At 49.6% G+C, this 22,858-nt stretch overlaps 2 protein-coding genes across 2 annotated transcripts; one reads left to right on the plus strand and one right to left on the minus strand.

Moving 5' to 3' along the window:
- Window positions 1–326: 326 nt before the first annotated feature.
- Window positions 327–16,893, minus strand: TGME49_245746 (hypothetical protein; the record flags this gene model as incomplete). The annotated part of the gene is made up of 17 exons (XM_018780759.1): window positions 327–430; window positions 883–1,009; window positions 1,623–1,784; window positions 2,264–2,443; window positions 3,192–3,285; window positions 3,684–3,811; window positions 4,639–4,779; window positions 5,551–5,617; window positions 6,204–6,300; window positions 7,050–7,125; window positions 7,947–8,039; window positions 8,946–9,110; window positions 9,940–10,041; window positions 11,040–11,325; window positions 13,921–14,253; window positions 15,644–15,818; window positions 16,512–16,893. 17 exons carry the CDS (start codon window positions 16,891–16,893, stop codon window positions 327–329), a joined length of 2,712 nt encoding a protein of 903 aa, XP_018634897.1.
- A 424-nt stretch (window positions 16,894–17,317) lies between these two features.
- Window positions 17,318–22,842, plus strand: TGME49_245748 (hypothetical protein; the record flags this gene model as incomplete). Its single annotated transcript, XM_018780760.1, has 7 exons — window positions 17,318–19,808; window positions 19,970–20,013; window positions 20,337–20,473; window positions 20,793–20,838; window positions 21,268–21,543; window positions 21,605–21,850; window positions 22,371–22,842. Exons 1-7 carry the CDS (start codon window positions 19,674–19,676, stop codon window positions 22,840–22,842), a joined length of 1,356 nt encoding a protein of 451 aa, XP_018634898.1. The 5' UTR covers window positions 17,318–19,673.
- Window positions 22,843–22,858: the final 16 nt, after the last annotated feature.

A 22,858-nucleotide genomic window follows, 5' to 3' on the forward strand; every position in this document is an offset into this window, starting at 1 on the left:
ACAAAAGAAGCTGCATGCTCGCCTTTCATCGTATCGATATTTTCCTCCGGAGCGGATCGCGCTGATGCTTGCTGCGCTAGACAGTGTGCACGCGACATATTCTTGAGTACTGAAGCTTCTGGTAGCCAGTTTCTGGGGGCTGAAGCACTGACGGTCATCTTCGCTGCTTTGCCTGTTCCTCTGGATCGCGAAAACTAACAAGTTTTGTCGTTCATTCGCTCCCTCAATGTCGTACGTGGTTTCCAAGCCCTGCGCTTGCCATATCGGTTCGTTCTCGGCTGCACCTTTTCGCGCAACACCCGGTCCTCCCACAAGAGACAATGCTCCTACTTGGATTTAGCCTCGTCGTTGTCTTCCCCTCCTTCACAGCGAACGCGATTGAAATACGGCTGCCTCTGTCCATACAGCACCGTAGGATCGATGTGGGCTCCTAGGCGCAAACAGAAGGTTCTGAGAGGCGCCGTAGGGAGACCTGATTTTTCTCATGTTCGAAGAGATCTCGACATTTAAACTTTGTCCATCACAACGTAGCATAGACGCACAGCAGTACAGAACAAGCAGCTAGAGGAATGCCACAACACACGCCATGGCAGAGACACCAAATATATATATATATATATATATACATATATATATATATACATATATATATATTATATATATATATATATATATATATACGTTTAGATACATTTTTTACATTCACATTCGTACACCAATATACATACCTGGGTATCCCGCCCCAGATCAGGTGCCTCACTCTACTTGTACATACGCATATGTTTGTATATAAATAGGCTTGTGAGTTAAATTACTGTTGGACTGTGCTGCCAGTTTTTCCACGCGAATTCTCGCTGGCCAGCATCTGCCTATTATTTGTACCTTTCAGTTTGAAGAGACCGATTTCCTTTTTCAATGTTTCAATTTCCTTAACCTGCAGCTTCAGAACCTCCTTCAGCTTCGCCGCTTTTCGGGCTCTGTGCACGTCGGTGAGGCCGTCTTTATTCAGCTGCATGCACCCAAAATAAATCTTGACTAGACCATGCGGGGAACCTCGAAACCAAGTAGCCAGCAAAGGACTGGGAACCTTGAAAGCGACGACAACTGCCCTTGAGAAGACGCTGATGTGGAGAGGTTGCAAACGCTCATGCAGTTTAAGAGCCGTTCCAGCAGAAGCCACGAAACATAGAGGAGAGGGAGAACAGGGAGCCATGGACACCACAAGCGGGAACTCTCTATTAGCATGCGTGCAGATGCATGTTGGGTGATGCATAATTCTCTTCATATGGCACTGCTAAAGTCACGCATAAAGTTTCCTGTTGCTGCAGAAGATCGTGTGAGTGCAGCGACGCTTACAAAACTACGCTTGGTAACTGTTCAAGCATAACACAGACATGTATATCTGTGTACATCTGTAAGGGTGTATACGTTTGTGCGTGTATAGCTAGTTGTATGTTTAACTGTGAAAGAGCACGTTTTCAAACGTATATATATATATATATATATATATATATATATATATATATATATGCAACTACTTAACTCTCTGGCAGTAGATGAACCTGTGTCCATTTATAAATATTCATAGAAGTCTGAATGCGCATCGTTAATTCGAGTCGTACGGCGGTGGCTGTTGTGCCGCCCCCATTGTCGAGAGATTGGCGGAGAAGGATGTCGGATGCTTTCAGGCTAGCCACAGTTTTCAGCAGTTTTGTATTCTGTTGAAGAAGAGCTGCTCGCGTTGAAGAGAGTTCTTCGATTGTTTTTCGCTTCTCAGCGATAACCTGAGAGTCGACAAGTCTGACAAGAACCAATCGCGCCTACAAAAAACCGTTCGTTCTCTGGTGCTGTCTCCCGCGTCGGATCTCTCGAACAGGCGATACCGATGTTCACGATAAATGGACAGCACAGCTTGTCACTCTACGAAACGCCCAACTAGTCACAGTTCTTTTTCTTTGTAACATGACTTTTTTCTTGCTCTCCACAGAAGCGTCCGCAGAGGAATAAGTCTACAAATAACCAACTCCTCTAGAGACTCCGTGTAAATTCACATATGGAAAAACAAGGGAGCTGCTCCTCCTCGGTTTAGCTTCTGTGCTGTGCGTTTCCCCTCTTGCTGATAACTTGCGGTTAGAACGTTGGCGTAAAGCCTAAAACGCTTCCCCCCTGTATTTCGAATCCGTTCGATGCATGCAACTGGTGTGTCAGGCTATGTTTCCTCTTTTTCTCTTCTTTTTTCTTGTTTTTACGACGGGACCCGCACCTGTGCCTCAAGAGTGGCGGGGCCTTTGTCTTCCATACTTTCTCTGTTCAGTTTTTGTTCCTTCTCTGCTGCTACTGCGGCGGCGGCCCTCTCCAGTTGTTCCAGGGAAACGCCCGCGCCGAATCGAAGAAGTTGCACATTTTCGAATTTCTGCTTTAGCTGTTCAATCACTTTCATGGTCTGTCGAGAGAAAGCAGAAAGAGAAAGGAGAGAATGTGGAGTAGCGACTGGAAGGCATGACGGAAACGATCACTTGCTTTGACTAAGCAGGAGAGAGGTCAAAGCCCACACTAGAAAGGCATGCAAATCAACTTGGGACATGCATGCAGTTTTGAGTTGTCAGGATTTACATCATCAACATGTCGATGAAGTAGTGCCTGCAACAATGAAACCTATGTGATGAACTTAACATACACGACGAAGCTCCACTACGTTGAACGACTAGACAGCATACGTTCTCGACTCTGGGGACTGACCCAGATGGAAGCAGCGGAATGGAGTCACCACACTACTAAGTAGGAAATGACATATTATAAACTCAAAGGTATCAACAGAGTCGACACTGCAGTGAGACATCGGCGACAAAGAAAGTCGGCCTATGCCAGGTGTACAGCAGGCTTCTATGCGCCTCCCTCCATGCAGACGTTTTATAGGCGAAACCGAGATCTGCAACGTGAGAAACGATATGCTGGTTCCGCCGTAAGACGTGGACCGCGAAGGCAGGACGAAGGCAGATCTTCATCTCTTTGGAAGAACGTACCCACATGTGTATACGTGTGTCCGTGCAGATGTATACTTTTGCGTAGATATATGCATGCGCATGCGTTCTGCGAAGGGTGTGAAAAAGAAGATTCATTTACACGGAGAAACCAGTGAAGGGCAAATCTGTAGGAGGAAACCCAACGTGGAAGCCTGTCGTAGACGTCACCTGCTTCTTTTCTCGCTGAGAGACCGCAAAGCTGCGAGTGAGGTCACGATACTCCGCGCGCGCAGCTTCTGTTTCAACGCGTAGGTCTTTGATCCTGCAGGACGTATGGAGACACAAAGAGAGAAGTAGAAAAGGACCCCACTCCTGAAGCTCCGCCGCGAACGGCTCGTAGGTGCGAAACGTACCCACACAAATGTTCCAAGGCTGGCTGCAATAACTTTCACATACAGTTTTATAGAGATGTAGATGCATGCACGCACACATAGACAGACAGTCGTCTATATATCCTGATCCAACTCTCCCGGGGGACGCAAAGGGGACGCAAACTCCTTTTGAAGGTTCAGGTCACACGGACAGGCATCTAACCGTTGAGCTGTGCATAGATAAACCAGATCGAAGGACGTCGACGTCGATTTGCAACGACGAAAATACCGAACCGATTTCTGTGGCCTCCCCTTTTTTTGCTCGTCTTCATGTTGCCTTGGCGCTCACCTTTGGCGGAGCCTGGCGAATGCAGACCGAGTGAAAACAACTTCGTTTTTCAAGTCAGCCGGAAGCCGGATAGCAGGTGGAGTCATGTCTTCCTGCTCAGGCAAGTCTTCGGTGTACAGACACTGGATCTGGCAGAGACAGCGGGTGAAAAAAGTTGAGAAAGTGAAAGAGAGAACTTTCCGGCTCCTCCGTGGGGCAGGGGGATGGATGCAGCAAAAGGACAGGAAAGTGAAGAGTTTTGTGTCCCGAAAAAGCGAACGCGTCATCGCCGTCTCGGTTTCTCAGACACAGAACGATGAATGCGTGTGGATCCAGCTTCGTGGAACAACTGGAATCTCGTGGGCGTTTTAAAGTCGCTGTATCTCCTCCAGGTCGCAGACGCGTGTAAGCATTCGGAGACTGCAAGTGGACATGCCCAACGTCGAAGGGAGGATAAGACACGCAAGGATCTCCACTTGTATGCAAATGCTTGCAGTCTTGTACATTTGTATATCGAGATACAACGGTACATATATGGGTCTATATTCATGTGCAAACACTGTTTAACATATGCACATCTACGCGCACACTTGTATATGCATTTATGCCCATACACATGTATACCTATGTCGAATGCTCTGTACATCTCTTAACCTTGACGCACAGATATATATATATATATATATATATGTTCAGGTGCGTACATCCGTATATGAACATTTGCGCGTACATCTGCGTATATGTTTATCGACGTACAGAGAGATGCCGATGTTGGGGGGAAAGAGTGTATGTGGTGTCACAGCATTTGTGAATGAGAATACTGTGGAGAAACTAAGAGGTCACTGCGACCCTCCTTGAACTACTGCCCTTTTGTTTCCTTCCATCCTTATTTGTTTTGCTGTGATGTCACTTTATTTCCGATTTCGCGCGCCCAACAAGGCGCGCCTGCGGACGTTCGGAGCCGGTGCGTGCGTACCTGAGAGGCAGTCACGGGGACGATCTGTCGAATTTGATTCGCTCGCTGTTGTTTTTCTCTCTGGTATTTTTGGATATCTTTCTGCGTTTGTTGCACCCGCTCTGCATGCACTTTCTCCAGCCCCGTCTGTTTCACCTGCTCCTGCGTCCGCGAAGAGACGAAGAGCCGAACGCACGGGAAGAGGAAACAGCAGTCCGAGAGGCAACAGAAACAGAGAGAGTCCAAGAGACCCGCGACAGATGAGAGACGCCGGAAAGGGGAGAACGAAAAGCGAGTGAGTGAGGCGTTGATCAGTGGCTACGTTTCGTTACAGGGCGACACTGCCGCCAACACTGCCTCTGCAACGAGTGAGCCTCGATAGAGGCTCACCTCTCGAGATTACCGTGCTGCTAGAATCGGCCCCCGTCTTCTCTGGAGAAGAGAGAAGGACTCGTGACTCAAAAAGACATAGCGGCTGTTGGTTGGCCTGGCAATTCAGGGGGGCAGTCCAGAATTGTGGAGTGTGAATCGAGCTCTGCTATCTGTGCAGTGTTGCGACGAATCAGTCGAGTCTCGTAACAGAGCGCGAGAAAACTGTTTATGCTTTTCGAGGCACTATCAGCAGTGGGGTAGCCGCTACCTGGACCCTGCTGAATAACTGGAGTAGTGCGTTTTACGCCGAACAACTGTCGGTGCCTCTCTAGATTAATCGGTGCCGGTGAATTTGCGTATCAATCACTTTCGGAAGTTCTACCAGACTCCGTTCTCCAAATAGATGGCACAAGTAACCTGAAACGCGAACGAGTAACTTTCGGCGCTCATCGACGAGTCTCCTTGGTAGTGCCATCTCTCTCAACATCAGTCCATTCCCATGTGATTGTACCGAGATAAGGGAGGCGGGGAGAGTGTGCCGCGAGCGCGAACGCGCCTCACCTTCTTCAGCTCTTCAAACTCCTTCTTCAGCGCCGTCGCCTTCATCTCAGTCTCGAGTTTTATATCCCTAGGAAGAGTGCATGCACCAAAACGAAAAACCGCGTAGCACAAACAGGATGCGCATGCGCCAGAGATTGAGCAGCGAAACTTGTCAAAACACGATTGCAATGCAAAAGGAGACACAACAACACAGAGAAAGATCAGACCCTCTCGAGGTCCGGCAGGAAAAGAGAGAGTGGCGCTCGACGCGCTGAGCAGGTCCCAGCCAACGGAAGCGGAGCGCAAGGAAGAAGAAAGGTCGCGAAACTGAATGAAAGCCAGAGAAGTAGAAGAAGCAAGAAGAAGTAGCAGAGGAGGACCACGAAGTAAGGGGAGAAACGTGGAGGAAGAGAGAGAAGTGAAGAAAGGGGGAAGCAGAGGAAAGAGAAGTAAAGCGGAAAGGAAGACCTCGACGAAAAGCAACGGCAGAGGATACAGACGAAGCAGAGGATACACGAAGGAGGCAGAGGCATGCGGCGCGGAAAAAGGAAACAGAAATAGACTCTTATGAAAACAGAAGATAACGAAGTTTAAGTCGACACCCGCTGTCTTCGGTGTCACCCATAGCGAGTGTTTGCTGTAGAGAAAAATATCTCCGAGAGACGCCCACGAACCTCAGCTCAAGCACATTTTCGTAGAGTTGCATGTCGCATCCGGGAGGGGCTGCGTCTTCCTCGAGATCGTCGTCATCGTCGTCTTCGTCTTCGTCATCTGGAAACAAGCATAGGGCCTAGAGTCACGAGGCGCAACTTGTTCTTCTTGGCTGTTAGGCTATTCAAGTGCGTCTCACCGTTACCAATACTTCGCTTCCACGCTCAAGACAGAAATGCTACCAGAGACACACACGCGAGAGAGAATGAACAAAACCAAGAGCGCGGAAATCGAGTTCTGGCCACACAAGACCTAGTGGAGACACCCTCTAAATATTCCTGTCCGGATGGCGACGAGTCCCGGGTGTGGTAGAAGAGTTCTCACAACCATTTTTTCCGCGGAAACTGGAAAACATGGGCAATCTCACGGCTGCGTGCAAGCCAGGGAAAAGGAAAGGACCATTTTCGTCAAGTGAGCCAAACCCTGAGGCTTCTATCACCACGGACACCCATGTGATTCTCTCACATGCATATCTGCTTCTCTCTCTGTACATATATATCTCTATCTATATATACTTATATATATATATATATGAGTGGCTGAAGGGGTCCGGTGTAGGATGGGAGGTTTCCGTGTCATTGCTGAGTGAAGATCTACTGTTCGGGATATTGAGGAAATGCGGTTCCCCACCGGTTGGTGAAATCGAACTGTTTCGATTTTTCCCCAGGTCAGCTAGCGATAAGACTTCGTCGAACGGTGAGAGTTACACACGTTGGAGACGCGGTTTTAGTTCTCTGTTCGCTGTTGGAGCACTCGCGGCCAGAGAGAGAGACATCAATAGTAAGCGGCTCCTCGCATGCTCTCCTCACCGAGTTGTCGAAAGTCTTCGTCTTCCTCTTCGTCCTCCTCAACGCTGGCTGCCACCGGACGTCTCGCCTTCTTGACCTTGGAGACGCACGCAAAGAAAGGAGCGGCTTGGGGGTTCGAGAAGGCGAGTTTGAGACAAAGAAAGAAAACCGTTGAGACGGAAACACAGTTCAGAAGACACACGAAAAGTGGGGAGCTTCGTGAATGCCACTGGATCCCAGAGAGAAGCCTGTGTGCGTCATGAAGGCTGTTTGGATGGTGTTTGTCTGGTCACGAACTCCTTGGGTAGTCCTGTGAGATCGCTCAGCTGCGATGCAGCCTGGATCCTTTCGTTCTCCTCTCTCAGCGTCTCTCACTGTATCTCCTTCTTCTCTCTCTGCTCTGAACTTCTTTTCGGATCTGAGTGCTTCGTTTTCCTTCGCTGTGCCTGCAGGAGCCCTCCCGGCACAACTTTAGAGTTCTCGTCTGCTTGTCGTCGAGTCCCTTCCATTCTGCATGTCAGCTCCGACCTCGAGTCCTCTGCGTCTCTGTGCGCTCTGCTTCATCTTTCCTCGCTGTCTATATGTGTCTCTTTCCGTATCTGTGTCTCTCCTCTTGTCTCTCTCTGTGAGTCCTTTTCGTCCTTTGTTCCGCTTCCGCTGACGTCTCTCTCTATTCCAATGTGTGGCTCTGTCTCTCGAATTCCTTTTTCTTTTTTCGAAGTCCCCTATCTGTGCCGGACATGTCTTTCCGGACCTCCCTCTTCTCCGTCTCCTCTTTGTCTGCAAGTTCCCTCTGCTTCGTTTGCCCCTGGAAGTGTCTGTCTCCTTCTTCTCTAATCTCCCTCTCTCTGCTTCCGTTTCGCCTTCCTCCAGGTTCCCTCGGAAAGATTGCCTCTTCTGTCTCTTTTCTCGGCGTACCTTTCGGTTGAAGAGCTGCAGGAGTTGGGGGGTGAAGGAATTCTTGGGACCGAGCAGGTCCGCGAGTTGCTGTTTTATCACTTCGTCTGTCGCCTGTCCAAGCAAAACAGTCCCGGCACATCCCCGTCTGTCCATTTTGCGTTCGGCGTCGGAACTGCACGCTGCAGGGAAACGAGCTCCAGTATAGGGACGCCACTGGACTTTGCTGCTTGCGTAACCTGTTGAGCAGTGTGTACCGGGGAGCTGGAGAGACACTTTGCTCGAAAAGGTTCAATGAAGACGCATGCGGACGTCCTAGTTCGAGGCACAGAGCGCTTCCTCGCCCACCAGCGCTGCGTCTCTCTTGGCGCAGAGCTCGCTTGAGAAGAGAGCTTGGTCTGTGCCAGTGCATTTGAGAGACCTCAAAAGTTGCAGACACCAAAGCGATGTGGAACGCGAGGTCTCGCATTTCGCCTGTCGCCTCCTAGAGACCCAGCTGGCGAGCACTCACAGTCTCTGTCCGAGAAGAAGAACTTTTTTTGGACCATGTCCTGGTTTTTCTACGGAAACGGACGAGAGCATGCATTCCTTTTCTGTCTTGTAGGGAGCGTAGCGATACACGGTGCGTATTCCTTTTCGTCTCGTAAGAGACCACAAGCCGCCACAGAGGACGCGAACTTTGTAAAAGAGAACACCGCAGATCCTGGACATCGGGTGTCCACGCGTCAGTGGTGAGCGTTCACACTCAATACATGTCCATACATGGCAGCGCCGCAAGGCTCTTCAGGCTGCAGCTCTTGGCACTGGCTTCGTTCACAGCTGAGCAGAGAAGAGGGACGGAGAAGCTGCTGAGCGCGGTCACGAGGGGAACAGCATACCGTGAGCCATCCTCTGACTTATTGGGGATGCTGCTTCCATGCTTAGGCTCGCGTGCAGACGCGCAGACGCCTGCGGATCGCAAGGGACGAAACTGGAGAAGAAAAGTTACACAAAAGCTACACTTTCGCATCCCAGACTCACAGAGCATTCGGCGAGGGCTCCCTGCTTTTCGAGGACTTCTTCGTCTATCCAGGCGAGTCGCCGCCGCACTGCCTCCAGGTCGCGGTTTTCGTCTCGAAGTTTCTCCTGAAGACGATTGTCTTCTTCTTCCATCAGATCCAACAGAGCGAGTTCGTCGAGGAACACCTAAACAGAAGAGGCAGTGCGTGGACAGCGAGAAGCGCTCAGAGAGAGACGGAAAGCCGGCGAGGCACACAGAATGAAAAAGAGAGAGTCTGGGAGAAGATAAGTGGAGAACGAGAGGAAGGAAGGACAGAGCCTGAGAGAAAGAGCGAAGGGAACGAGAGGAACGAGAGGAAGGAAGGAAAGAGGCTGGGAGAAAGAGAAACTGAGAATGAGAGGAAGGAAGGAAAGGGGCTGGGAGAAAGCGAAACTGAGAACGAGAGGAAGGAAGGAAAGAGGCTGGGAGAAAGCGAAACTGAGAACGAGAGGAAGGAAGGAAAGAGGCTGGGAGACGTAGCGAAGAGAACGCGAGGGGGGAAGGAGAGAAAGAGAGAGAAATAAGGAAGAGAAACAAGGGAGATACAGAGAGAGAAAGAGTGGACAGGGAAGTGACGAAATGAGAGAAACGCCGAACGCGAACACCCGAGAATGTGAAGAACGGAAAGAGATGGCAAACGTGAGGGATGCAGAGGGATAACAGGAATCAAATGGAGAGAAAAGCAAAGATACAGAGGAGAGAGAGGACGGGAGAAGAAACGTGGAAAATGGCGAAAAGGAACGCGACATATCGAACCATATGATCAAACGAAAGAGATAAGAAGAAGAACTGCAAGCCACTGCCTCAGCGAAGACCAGCGGTCATGATGCGTTTTGCAAGACAAGAAAAAGACAGCAGAGACGAGACGACGCGACGGAACTTTGGGGAAAAGTAGGACGTTAAAGAATAGCGAGTCTCGGCATTTACAGCCTCGTCCTTCTTCTTCCACTGAATGAAAAAAGAAAAGAGGCGTACAAGGTGCTGCAAATCTGCGAGCTTCGAGAGCTCCAAGAGGCCGCCTCGTTCTGCGTGCAAACGAGAAAGCTTCTCGTCGAACTCCACCAATTCTGTGCACATCTGAACGTCGGCAAAACGTAGCGAAGAAAACGGCATTTCTGACGCTCGTGATGGATCGACAACTTCATTCCTTCCTTCTCCAGGGGTGGCTTGCCCTGGGTCACCCACGCTGAAGAAGGTGCTCATCTCTCTCTCTACTTATCTATGTACCTACCACTGTGTATCGTTCTCTCTCTCGAAACGAATATATCTGTATACACCTGTCTTGCTCCATCTGTCTCTGCAGCTCTCACTCTCGCTCTGTTTCCCTTTTTTCGATCCTCCTCTCTCTGCCACCCTCTCTCTCCCCATATACATATATACGCATATATATATATATATATATATATATATATATATATACTTACACGTATTAGCGTCTCTCTATCGCTGCATTTTCTTTCGCGGTTTCTCTCTGTATCTATCTACCTCACGTCAGTGATCTGTGTCTTTATCGCCGTATAGATGGGGCTAAGCATGTACACGCATTCATGTCTGTTTTCCCTCGTTACGGAAGGGAGAGCCTTGTCGGTCGTCGGTTCGTCTCTCGAGCGTTTTCGTTCTGTGCATGTTGTTTCCTCTGCTTTCTCTGTCGCTCCAAGTGTTGTGGCTTCTTCGGTGTTTTCCGTTTTTGTTTGGTGAGCGAGTAAACGGAGGAAAACGTTCCAAGTTTTGAAAGCGTCACGAACGGTTCTTGAAACTTGCACGCTTCTCTGATCCTTAGACAGCCTCTGGGCTTCCTCCCGGTTCCTAGGTTCTCTGGTTTCCGCCTTCCCTCCTTGAGGTTCACCTGACTTTCCTCCCTGCCTTCGCTGGAGCCTGTGACAACACTGGCCCCACACCATCGGTTCTTCGTCTTCAGTTTTTCTCCTCTTCTGTTTCTTCCTCTGCATTTGCTGTGCTTTCCTGTTCTTCTGCCTCTTCGGTTTCTGCCCCATGCTCCGTGCTGCGCTCCCTTCTCCCGCTCCATGGTGGCTTGTCTGTCTCTGCTTCTGTCGCTTCTCTTTGGACTATCTTACTCTCTCCAGCAGGTGCCGAATCTGAAGCGCCAGTGCGTCGCTCCGAGTCTCTGTTGGTTGGGAGCGTCTCGCCGCGCTCTGGAATCGCAAGCAAGCCGCCGTGAGTTCCTCCTTCGTCAGATCATTCCTCATGCCGCGTGCGAAGGCCGCGCTTCTTCCGCGCTTCGAGCTCGCCTCTTCTCGGTGTGATTCTGACCTTCTCTGCGCTTCGCCCAACAGCAAACGCAGCTCTTCGGCCTCCGTTTGAGTGAGCGGCCTCGCACGGTGCTCCCTCCTTCCTGCCCGCCTGCGGAAAGAAAGAACGCTTTGTTTTCGCCTCGGTGTCAACATCGGTGCCGCATGACAAAGACAAGGCGAGAAAAGAGCAGGCTACCGAGACGAAAGGGAGTCGGTCGAAAGTGGAACACAGTTCGCATTTCGCTCTTGGAGAAGAAACCTTTTCTTTGCCTCCGCCTTTCGAATTTTCATACTCGCGCTGGCGCCTGTTAACTCTGCTGGCGGCCGGACAATCAGAGTCGAGTTTTCTCCGCATGTCCGCGTCGGTCGCTATTTCCTTTTTTTGTTTCTTTCTTTCTCAGTTCTCTCTTCCTCCCCTGGCTGCTCTCGTTTTCTTCTCTTTTCTGACCATTTTTTTCTTTTTTCTCGTGTCGCGTACTTCTTCCTTCTCCCCTCTATTCTTCTTCGTCTCCCGTCCTTCGCTTCCCTCTGTGTATTGCTGCACTGACGAAGTGAACGAAGGAGCTGAGAGCCTTCCTGGCATGAGAAGGACTCTGCGGAGGAGCAAGCCGAAGACACTACTCCGACTTTCTGTCTTTCACGAAAATCTTCAGCCCCGTTATCAAAGGACTTCCGGCAGTCAAACCAGCTAAACGCTCCACGGGCTGTATCCCTACAGGTGAGCAGTCGATTCCCTCTCGTGTGCTCTGCCCTGGAATTCTACGGAACAGGTCCTCAATGCAACGCGACTTCGACGCTGTCCTAAGCCTCAGACGGTGATACGAAACATTTCAGTTTCTGCTCGAAGCTTCACTCGGAGCTGCACGTGCGGCTACGTGTCGACGGATGAAGCAGAAGCACATATCCAGGCAATTCAAAAGGTTTTCAGTCGCTGAAAACGACGGTTCACCTCGTTTCTTTGCTTGATATACAGAGCCACAGAAACCTGACGACGCGGGTGATTCAAAGGTTTCCCAGAGGATACTTATTTCTACTTTGCCTTGTCCGTCTTACCCCCAACGAGACGACGCGCCTGCGTTGGCAAGGTCGGATGATACTTCAGGGATTAGGATTTCCTCTGCAGGTCTTCTGGGGTCCGACGATTGCTGCTCTCCTGCTCGGGTCGGCAAGCCATATCGACGGCTACTGTAGAGGTCGCTTAGAAGAGCCTTCAGGCCAGGAAATGTCACTGTTTCGCCTTCCGAAAGAAGCGTTTCCACGAGGGCGGGGAGGTCGTCTGCTTTCCACTCTGCGCGCACAGCTGCCGGAGGCGAAGCAGACGCTGCGACGGACGAACCTCCCCAGCGACTGGACGGACGCTGCTTGCGAAGGAACAGTCTGGGAAGGAGAACGAAAACGAAAAGAGAAAGCAGTGGGAGAGAAAACAGAAAGAATAGGAGACAAAGAAGATATAACGGAGAGTGCGCGGGAGACACAGGGAAGACAAGAACGTGAGAGAAACAGGGGACCAAAGGGTATGAGGATACGAAAGAAAGAGAAGGGCAGTGAGTGAGAGAGGAAGCGACGAACAAAGCGTAAGATAGTAAACGACAACGGGGAGAACAAAGAGCAAGCGAGACAGAGAAGAACAGCGTGAAACAGAAGACCAAAAAGCCGAGAATAAGAGAGAGAGAGGAAACAGTGGGGAGAAGCAGAAGCAGCAGAAGCAGCAGAAGCAGGGGCAGAGAAGTGGATATGAACAATGAGGCAGAGAGCGCACAATAGCAGCAAAAACAGGGACTCAAGCCAGAGAGAACGAGGCGGAATACAGAAAGAAGCAACCAGAAGGCGAGAGGAGAGAGAAGGAGAGAGGAGAGAGAAGGATACACTGAAATAACAGAAACAAGCTGCTGAGCATCCAGTCAAGCTGCCAATCAGTTCATCGTCTGACTCTTTTCTCTTTCACTGTCTAATGGCCTTGCCTCCTTGTGCTTCTCCGTTATGCTCCTTTCTTCCTTTCCCCAAATCTATGCCTTCTCCCTTTCCTGTTGCTTGTAGAAACATCACAAAAGCCTTTTCTCCCTCGTGTTTCATCAAACGCTTCCATCCCTGCGGAAGCGTCTTGAGCGTCCCTACACTGATCATTTGTCCTTTTTGTTGTTCCGCCCTCGTACGCCAACTCCGTTTCTCCGGATGTTCAGTCTACCCCTTCCCCGTACATGCATGCATGTATATATGGCTAAGCCAACATATCCATATCTATCTATCTATATCTATCTATATATATATATATATATACTTGCTTATTTATTTCGGTATACTTGTAAATATGAGTGAATGAATTAGATCCGTGCAACTGTGAAACTCAATACCACCCTATACTTCTTTGTACATTCATGTGTATATGAATGTTGATCTACCAATCTGTCTACTTCTTATCTCTCTGTCTATTTCTGCTTCATACCGTTCTCCTCGTGTTTCACACTTCCTTCCATTGTCTCCACATTCCTGTCCCTAACCATATTTTTTCTGTGGCGCCTCTGCTTCTACCTCTACAATCTCCGTTGTTTCAACTTTCGTCATATCCCGAACCGTCATGCCGTGTGTCGACCCTTCCCGCTTCTGTCTCTCTGTTCTCAGAGCTGCGCGTTACTCTAGGACTTTGCTGCGCGTTTCGCACGTTGGCCGCCGTCGTATTTTACCCTTTGCTTCTCCGTGAACTTACAGAAGGTCCTCTTTGGTCAGGCGCGTCATCGTGCACTCTGGGAATGCCAGGCTCAGATCGTCGTCTTTGGGCTCTTCCGCCTTCTCGCTCTGGCGTTTCTCAGCCAACTCAGCCTTCCTCGACTGTTCATCTCCGCCGCCGCTGGTCGCCCCCAAGAGCGTCTCAACAGTCGCGAGAACATACTCTCCAACTCTGAGGATGCGTGATCGACTCTCAGTCTCTTCCGGCTCTTTCTCCGCAGTTTCTGGGCTGCACTCGTCAGTCTCGCCTCCGCCTTCTCTGCGCCTGCCCAGCTTTGCCTTCTCTGCCTCGGCCGCATGCAGTTCCCGTAAACTGGCACAGAGTACGTACACCCCAGCGCTCAGGCGCTCCCTCACCTCGTCTCGGAGACGCGCCAGCGAATAGACTTGCATGTTGAATCTCATCACGCGTTCTTGAACAAAACGAAGTAGCCGACGAATTTCCTCTCTCTTCGTGCCTGCTGTCACCCTGCAACGCCAGCGGCAGAGCAACAAAGACAGGAGTGAAACGCAGAAGAGGAAGCATGGGCGCGAGGTAGAGGAAGGCGAATATCCAGGGGCGGCTCTGGGAGAGAGAAAGAGTGAAGAAGAGAAGAAGAGAGAAAGAGACAGAAAGAGAGAGGAAGAGGTGAAGAGAGGAAGATCGAAGGAAAAAGGAAGTAAGAGAGAAGACGGCCACAAGAGAGGAAAAGAGGGAGACGACAAGAGGAAGAGCGAAGCAGCGAAAAGGAGGCATGTAGAAGAAGAAGTGAAAAGAGAAATAGAGAAGTAGGGGTGAAGAGAGGAATTGAGAGACAAACGGTAAAGAGGGAAAAATTGAAATAGGTGGAGAGAAGGGGAGAAGGAGAGAGCGAATAAGAAAAGGAGAGAATGAAGAGGAAAAGAGAAGGAAAGGGAGGTAGAGATAGAGAGAGAAAAGGGGAGAAGGAGAAACGGAGAGATCAGGTGAAAAACTTAGGAAGCAGGATAGAAAACGAGAAAGGTACCAAGCAAACGAGAATAAGAGGGAGACAAGGAAACCCCAGAGGGAGGGGGTCGTTCGTAACTGAAGCAGATGCTGAAGATCGAAAGTGACAAAGCGACACCAACACTTTCGGGACTCGATGTGAATCCCGTAACAGGAATATGTATATATATGCATATATATGTATAAGTGTATATATATATATATATATACATTTATATATATATATATATAAGTATATACATTAATATATATATATATATAAATATATACATTAATATTTATATATATATATATATATATATATATATATAAATATATACGTTAATATATATATATATATATATATATATATAAGTGTATACATTAATATATATACATATATACATTAATATATATATATATAGATATATATATATATATATATATATATATATATATATATACATTAATATAGATATACATATATATATATATACATTATATATATATATATATATATATAGATATAAATATATACATTAATATATATATATATATATATATATATATATATGCATAGGTCTGCTTGCCAGAATCAGTGTATTCATGGGAATGTGCGTCCTAGCTTCATTGGATATGGATATCGGCCGAGATTAAGTAGATGTTGACATATGCTGATAGGAGTGTGTGTGTAGAGTTCCTGCATGGAATCTGCGAATAAATCAGAAGGACCGTGAGGTTGATTCGTAGTTCGCACATGCTTTCAACAGCGAATGTGTCGTCAGTTTTAAATCTCTGGACTCCCAAGGTGGCGCTGGCTTCCGCAATTCTTCGTCGATCCGTTGGGTCCTCGTAACTCGCGTCTGGCTTCGCGGCCAAGAGCCGCTCGCGCTCTCTCTGCCGCTCGGCCCTGCGCCCCTCCCGAGCTGCAGCTGGACAGACAGCCAAAGGTGAGAAGTAGCCGGAACGTGAGAAGCCTCGAAGGAGAGAGAGAGAACGGTTGGCGATCAGCAGAGACCTCAGGAGAGAAAGCAAGCCTCAGACATCAAGACCCACAGAGGCGCAACTGGATGGGAGGTCAAGGAAGGTCCTAGAAAGATTATAAACCGGAATACGATAGAAATATGGAAGAGCGGGGAACAGCATAGGCGATCTGGCGCGGTTTCTACGAGACAGCGAAGGAGCAAGACAAGAGACACACACCCACGCTGACTTCGTCAATACTCAGAGGCGAGAGATGAATCGCAGGCGACACCGCTAGAGCTTCGGAATGATAAACGGGAGAGAAACCGACATCCACAAGTGCGTTTTCCATCTGTTACCTGCGACTCTCTCTTCCACCTACATCGGGACCTACGCGCTCACTTACTTGTACGCAGAGTCACACATGACACAAGTGCATATTTACCTATATATATATATATATATATATATACACGTATTTGTGTATTCGTGTATAAATCAATATGCATATGAATGCATGCATAAGGATGTTCATGGAGGTGTTGAGAGAAGAGGTGTGTTTTTCCTTTCTGTACTGTTTGTGCGATTGCCTGTGTAGGATTTCGCGGTTTACTAGGAGGAGCTGAGAGGGATTGTTTTTCGCTGGCGCTTCTGAAACGCACCGTGGCTTTCCTCGGCTGCGTGCTCCGCGATTCTTGTTTCTTCGCTGGTTCGCGTTTCTGACTTCTCTCTGCGTTCGTCCGGCACTGTGTTCTCAACTGTTCGTCCCTTGAGACTGGCGGCCTCGGCGCTCAGCGGATTGGGCAATTCCGAAGCGTCTTCGCGCCGAGCGGGGGTCTCCGGTCGCGTCTGAGGCTCCATCAGCTTCACCCCCCCTAGGGGCATGCGCACACCTGTGGACTGCTCGCAGGGTGGATTTGCATGCAGGCGCTCGGCTCTTCCGTCCCCAGGACCCAAGCGGCCTGCGAGGCGCGCCTGCAGAAGCAGGACCGTTTGCTGCTGCACCTGTGCTCGCAGCGATATCCGCGTTTCTTCGGAAACCATTGAGCGTCGCACAGCCGAAGTCGCCTCGGCCAGGAAGGAAGACGGCTGCTCCCCTGCGGAGAAAGTGAACGCCCAAGTGTGGACACAGGCGTCTCTCGGAGACAGCGTCGCCTCCGACCTGCTGAACGTGACGCGTTCAGTCGAACAGGTTTCTCGCGCGACCCCACACGAATAAGGCTCCACGCGCAAACCTCAGCTGTCTCGAAAATGCTGGTGAAGCGCCATACACTTTACAGAAATAGGCAGGGAGTGGTGGAAACCCCAGCGCCCTAAAGCCAAAGCGCGTTCACAGTTAAGTATTGCACCCCAGGCCATGACGCAGAAGACACAACTTATCCTACTAACATGCCTATATATATATATAGAGAGAGAGAGAGAGTTATATATATATATATATATATAGATATAGATATAGATTGATAGATAGATATACACAGTGCAAGCATACAGCCGAGTATGCATCTATACTTGGATATTTTAGGACGAAAGAGAGGCAGGGCTATATGGGAGAAAAGCTGACCGTCGGCATCGTTGTCACGGTCGTGTGACACAGTTGTCCTAGTTTCTTTGAGCGCTTTTTTTCGCGTTCCTTCGTTGGGACGCATGGCTGGGAGACTCGAGTTGTTGGTTTCAGCAGGCTTTGTCGCTCTAAAGGGGACTTCTGCTCTGGTCGTAACTCCACCCTCCAAGGCAGGAGGAGCTTCGCTTGGGCTTGGCGAGCTTCGAGACGCCTGAGCGGTTTCGTGAGGCGATGGAAGAGCGTCTGAATATTCCTGAGAGAATCCGAGTCGGACAGGACAGTGCACTACGTGGTACAACCAGCGACTGCGGTGAATGTCAACATCCTACGATGTTGAGAGATGTCTCCACATGCGGTCGGATGGTTGCTAGAAGGGTGCTTGAGTGCCCGCCATTTTTTGCCGCATTCAAGTGCCATTTCGCTGGCAGGGCGTCCCGATGAACGGGGTCGTGACTGCTCAAAGAGAATCGACTAAACATCAGGTTTCTCCAGATTATGAAGTTCCCCAGGGTACAGCTAGATTGTGCTGCGGCACGACGAACGGTCACAAGGTGTCAGGCCGGCAAGAATCCGATCGGCCTATTCGTGGAGAGTCGCAAGAAGAAGGCGACGGCCGTTTTGTCGCTTGCGTAGGTCTGGAGACGCTGGTAAAAGCCTTTGTGTCTACCAAGCTCACTGCGTGTCTCGACCGAGGTGTAAAGATACAGAAGCTACTTTCATTGCGGCAGCAACAACACAAGACGTCGGCGAAGAAGCGAACGAGAGCCAGAGTCAATCGGAGAGAAAGCGACAGGAGGCAGAGACGGAACCAGAGGAAGAAACAAGGAAAACGGATTCCCTGTGACTAAGATAAGGAGGATACCAAGAAGAAGAGAAGAAGGGGGAAGAGCCGAAGGAAGAAAAGACAACGCAGGAGAACGAGGGGAGGAAGAATGGAAAACATGGAGGAGAAGTCAGACACAAACGACTAGAGGAGGAAAGAGGAAAGAAACAAGAGGAAGAGAAGCAGAAGTGAGAGAAGAGACAAGAAAAGGAGGAAACACCGAAAAAGTGAGGACGAAGCAAGAGAAGACGAAAGTAAGAAAAGGGAAAACGCCAGGCGGTTCTGGAGGCTACGCAACATCAGTCCAAGAGAACCAGGAACAGCAAAAAAGATATCAGGAAGAACGAACGCAGAGAAGAACGGAGGAACTCGCGAAACGTCCAGATGATTCACGGGAGGAAAAGGGGAACGCAGGAATGACAGGGAGAAGGAAGGGAGAGAAGCGAGAAAGGCCGAGACGAGGTCTTGCATCTTAAAAAAACCGAAATTGCAGAAAGACCCCAAACATGCGAGGCACAGAGCCCAAAGCAATTCTGAATGAAGACACCAAGGCGACGGCTGACTGCTTGGATACCCAAGAGACGCATAGTGTGATCGATCTGAGTGCCTCTGTGTTGCACTCTCTCGGTACATTGCGTGCTCGTTTGCTTTGTTGCCTGATTTCTGCGGTAGTGATCCTCCTTTCCATTTCTTCGCTTTCGCTACCAGAGAGAACGGCCTTTGTTGGAGACACGGCAGAGTCCGAAGAGTCGTAGGGCTGAGAAAGGACTCCACCTTCGTCCCACTGAGGTTTGCAGTAAATCGCGTCTAAGTAAAACAGGAGACGGAAAGAGAAAGCGAATCCCAAACGAACTGCGCGAATTGAAGAAAGAAAAGTCTCGTCTTGAACATAAAGCTATCTACATGCATGCAAATAAATATATGCCATATGGAAGTGCACCTTGAGTTGCCGTGTCTATACATACCCTCGCATTAATATGCATGCGTAGATCTATACAAGTCGTTATACATAAATATATATATATATATATATATATATATATATATATAGGTTGACAAAGAACTGCATGCATATGAAGACCTACTATAGGGCGACGCATGCTGCTTACGCTCCACACAGCAAAAGCTTGGAGATACTGTTTCCACCTTGTACGCTCCCACTCCAAAGGTGTAGCTACACACGAATACCAACACCTCTCTATCTGTCTGTTTATATATATATATATATATATATATATATATATATATATGCGTATATGAACATGTTGGCGTGCCTGTGTCTCTATGTCATAAATATGATCATAAGCAAGTATACGTTTTAACTGTGTACATCCACAGCCTCATGGGTCATCTATATATGTCTCCTCCTCTCTCTCTCTCTCTCTCTCTCTATATATATATATATATAGGTGTGTTACAGTGCTTAGTGGGAAGTGCATGTGGTGGAATGTTTCGCATTTTCTGTTTCTGTGCGGAGCGTACAACGAGTTTTCTGAGACCGATTGCTGCGACCTTGAGCTGCGCATTTCCTTTTTCCCTCTCGGCTTCGATCGCCTTCGAAAGTTCCTCCTTGTAAGCCTTTAGGAACGCGGGATCTGCGAGCATTGATTCTTCATCTCCCTCGGCAGAAGATGGAAGGCTTTTCATTCTCTCCCGCAGCGCCTTGCACGCCATCAGCATTCCACAGTCGTTCAGGTGTCTGTACAGTGCCTGGGCATCCTCGCTGTCTTCAGGTAATGTCAGCAGGAACGCAACACTTGATCGCGACGCCAGACAGGTGAGGTAACTAAATTTCCCCCAGGCAGACATCTCCACATAGACACACGCGTCAATAGAGTTATCCGTGGAGTTACCTACATCTACATATATATATATATATGTATGTATATATACGCGCAAATATGTCTCTCCCTCTCTCCAAAAATACAGCGTCTCTCTGCCTCTATGTATACATACGAATTCACGTGTGTATATCAACATGTATATGTACAGGCATATGCAAATTTGCCCGAATTCAAAATACAAATATAGGTCTAGAAGAAACGTGCACTGCTTGCCACATCACAAAATAAACTGGGGCGTTTTGAACACAAAAGGCAGTGGATGGGTGAATCTCGGCTCAAGCGAGGAGCTGAGGCGGGTGTACGTACAGCGTATTGCCTCCGGAGCTCGCCGATCCTCGCCTTCATTTGTGCCTTCTTCTGCTCTGCCTCTCGCAGGAGTCTCGCCTGTCGCAAGTGAGCCTCGAGTTGCTGCGAAGCGGAACGCAGCCAACAATATGACGGTTATGAAAAGATCGTCTTGTCATGCGGCGATTTCTCCGCTCTTGTCATGCCACTGAGAAACTCTGATTGTTTCTTCCTACGCTTTCACAGAGCTCCACCCACTCAATCAGTGCACCAAAACTGATATACGTAAATACATTTAAATATATACTTATATACATGTATATGTAGGTATATGTATATATTTACATATATGTGTGCATAGTATATATATATATATATATATGCAAGTATGGGAAGTCAGAGTTCGCATCAGCATACAAAACGATAGGCGTCGCGGAGGAGAAGGCCTTTAGCCGCGAGCAACCGGAGATCAGGCAAGTCCCCGAAAACGCAGACGCTCCGAGGCACTGTGAATGCGCTTGAACCTGAGACCTAATGTTGATGTTTACATGCATGTGCATGATCCCCCCTGCACCTGTACATACACCAGTCGCACGGTACGCAGACTGCATGGCTTTGAAAGGACTAAGAAAGAAAGAGCGACTCGTATTCTCCCTCAAAACCTTCAGTCGTCCAAGAACAGAAGCCCGACCCTAACATGTGAATCCGTCACTGTCATCTGTGCACGGTCACGAAGTCTCTGTGGCTGCGTATTCAATCCGCATCATCTTTTTTTTGTCTCTTTATCTCTCTGTTTCTCTTTCTTCCTCCCTCTCGCTCGAGCGATGACATTTCTTGAGTTACCTGCCTCACCTGTACGGACAGTCCCTTGGCCTCGGTTATGTCTCTCCATTTATCTGCAGCCTCTGCTTGTTCTTGCACCTTTCGTCGCCTCTCCCTCTCTTCTTCTTCTGCTTTCGCGAGAGCCTCCTGAGCTGCGATCTCCGCTTTGGCCACATACGCGACAGCCGCCGAGGAGACAGCGGCAGGGAACGAAGAGACTTTTTCCTCTCCCTCGATTGTCGAAGGCGACTCAGGCAGCAGCGCAGAAGCCGGAGAGGCAAAGGAACCCCCTGGAGGACGCCGAGGCCCTGCATGGGCGTCCGGGACCCTGTGCGGTGTCTCTTCACTTGGGCGCAGTGCGGCAGGTTGTCTAACTTCCTCCTTAACGGAAAATGCATCTCGCTCCCCCAAATTCAGAGCCTGCTCTGAGGCGATGCCTTTCCCCCGGTGTTCCTCCAGTTCGGCTCTTCCCTCTGAGAGCGTCTCCGCGCCTCGAATCACGGTCTCTGCGGTCGGCGCTCTGTGGGCGCGACACACATCTTCTTCGTCACCTTCGCGCTGGAATGCGGCGGCCTGCGACGCCGAGCAAAGCTCCCGGGGAAAGAGGATCGCGTCTACGCACCAACTAACAGAGAGGTCTGCTGAGAGGCTGAAGAAAAAACGGTAAGCGACACACTCGAAACTCATTCCTGGAACAAGTTTCGTCAACATAAAGGAGCGAATGGAAAACTTAGCAAACAGTAAACAAAGCATCTGGGGGACCCCCAGGACTGCTTCCTGTTTTGCGCCTCACTGCTGTCACCCTACTTGCGCGTCTCTCCTGGTCTGTTGTTCTTCGAGTCTTCCGCCAGCGCATCTCTCTCCTTGTTGCCTGCGTCCTTCTCTATGCCTCTCTGTTCTGCGATTGCATGCCGATCTTCCTGATCCTCCCCATATTCTTCAGCTGCTTGCCGCGCGAATGTCCTCTCCTTCTCCTCTCTCTCTGCTTTGCGCCTTCGCCTTTCCTCGCTCTTCTCCCTGACCTTCTCCCTCAGCTTGTCGAACTCCGCCGCCGCTGCACATGCAAGCGCTTCTGCGTTGACAATAAACTTCGCCCACGTGCCTCCGCGAGACCCTGCGAGGAGAAGCAGCTCGGCCTCGAAGGCTTTCACGACGGCCACCCGTGTGTCGAGTGTATCTACAGCTCGCTGCGAACGGCGGGCGGCCTCGCCTGCTTCGTCTCGCACCTCGTCGGCATTCACCGCTGCCATCTCGGCCTCTGGAAACTCCAGCCGCTTCATCGGCTCTGTACGCGAGGCGGCGAACGCGGCTTTCTCCGCCGCGACCGCAGCAAGCTGCCCAGCTTCAGCTGTACGTACACCTGTCGCGCGTGCGCGGGCGACTGCCGCCTCGTACGCGGCCGGCGGGGGCTGGAGGGGAGCAGCCGCGAGCGTCTTCACAGCGCCGTAGTGACAGTCGAATGCGGGGATCTGAGGGAAGGAGAAGTGGAGCGGAAGCTCGAGCAGAGCGGTGTCGAATCAAGTGAGAAAACAGCTTTCGTGCGCTTCTACACAGGCACGCGAGAGCTGGAACAGGCAACAGGTAAAACGTTTTTGGCTTGTCTGCGCAAGCAAGGGAACGATATCACAAGGCAGAAGGCACTCGGGCTCTTTTGAGCATCTGCCGCAGCCA

This window comes from Toxoplasma gondii, chromosome XII, assembly GCF_000006565.2.
Source record: "Toxoplasma gondii ME49 chromosome XII, whole genome shotgun sequence".
NCBI classification, from domain to species: Eukaryota; Apicomplexa; class Conoidasida; order Eucoccidiorida; family Sarcocystidae; genus Toxoplasma; species Toxoplasma gondii.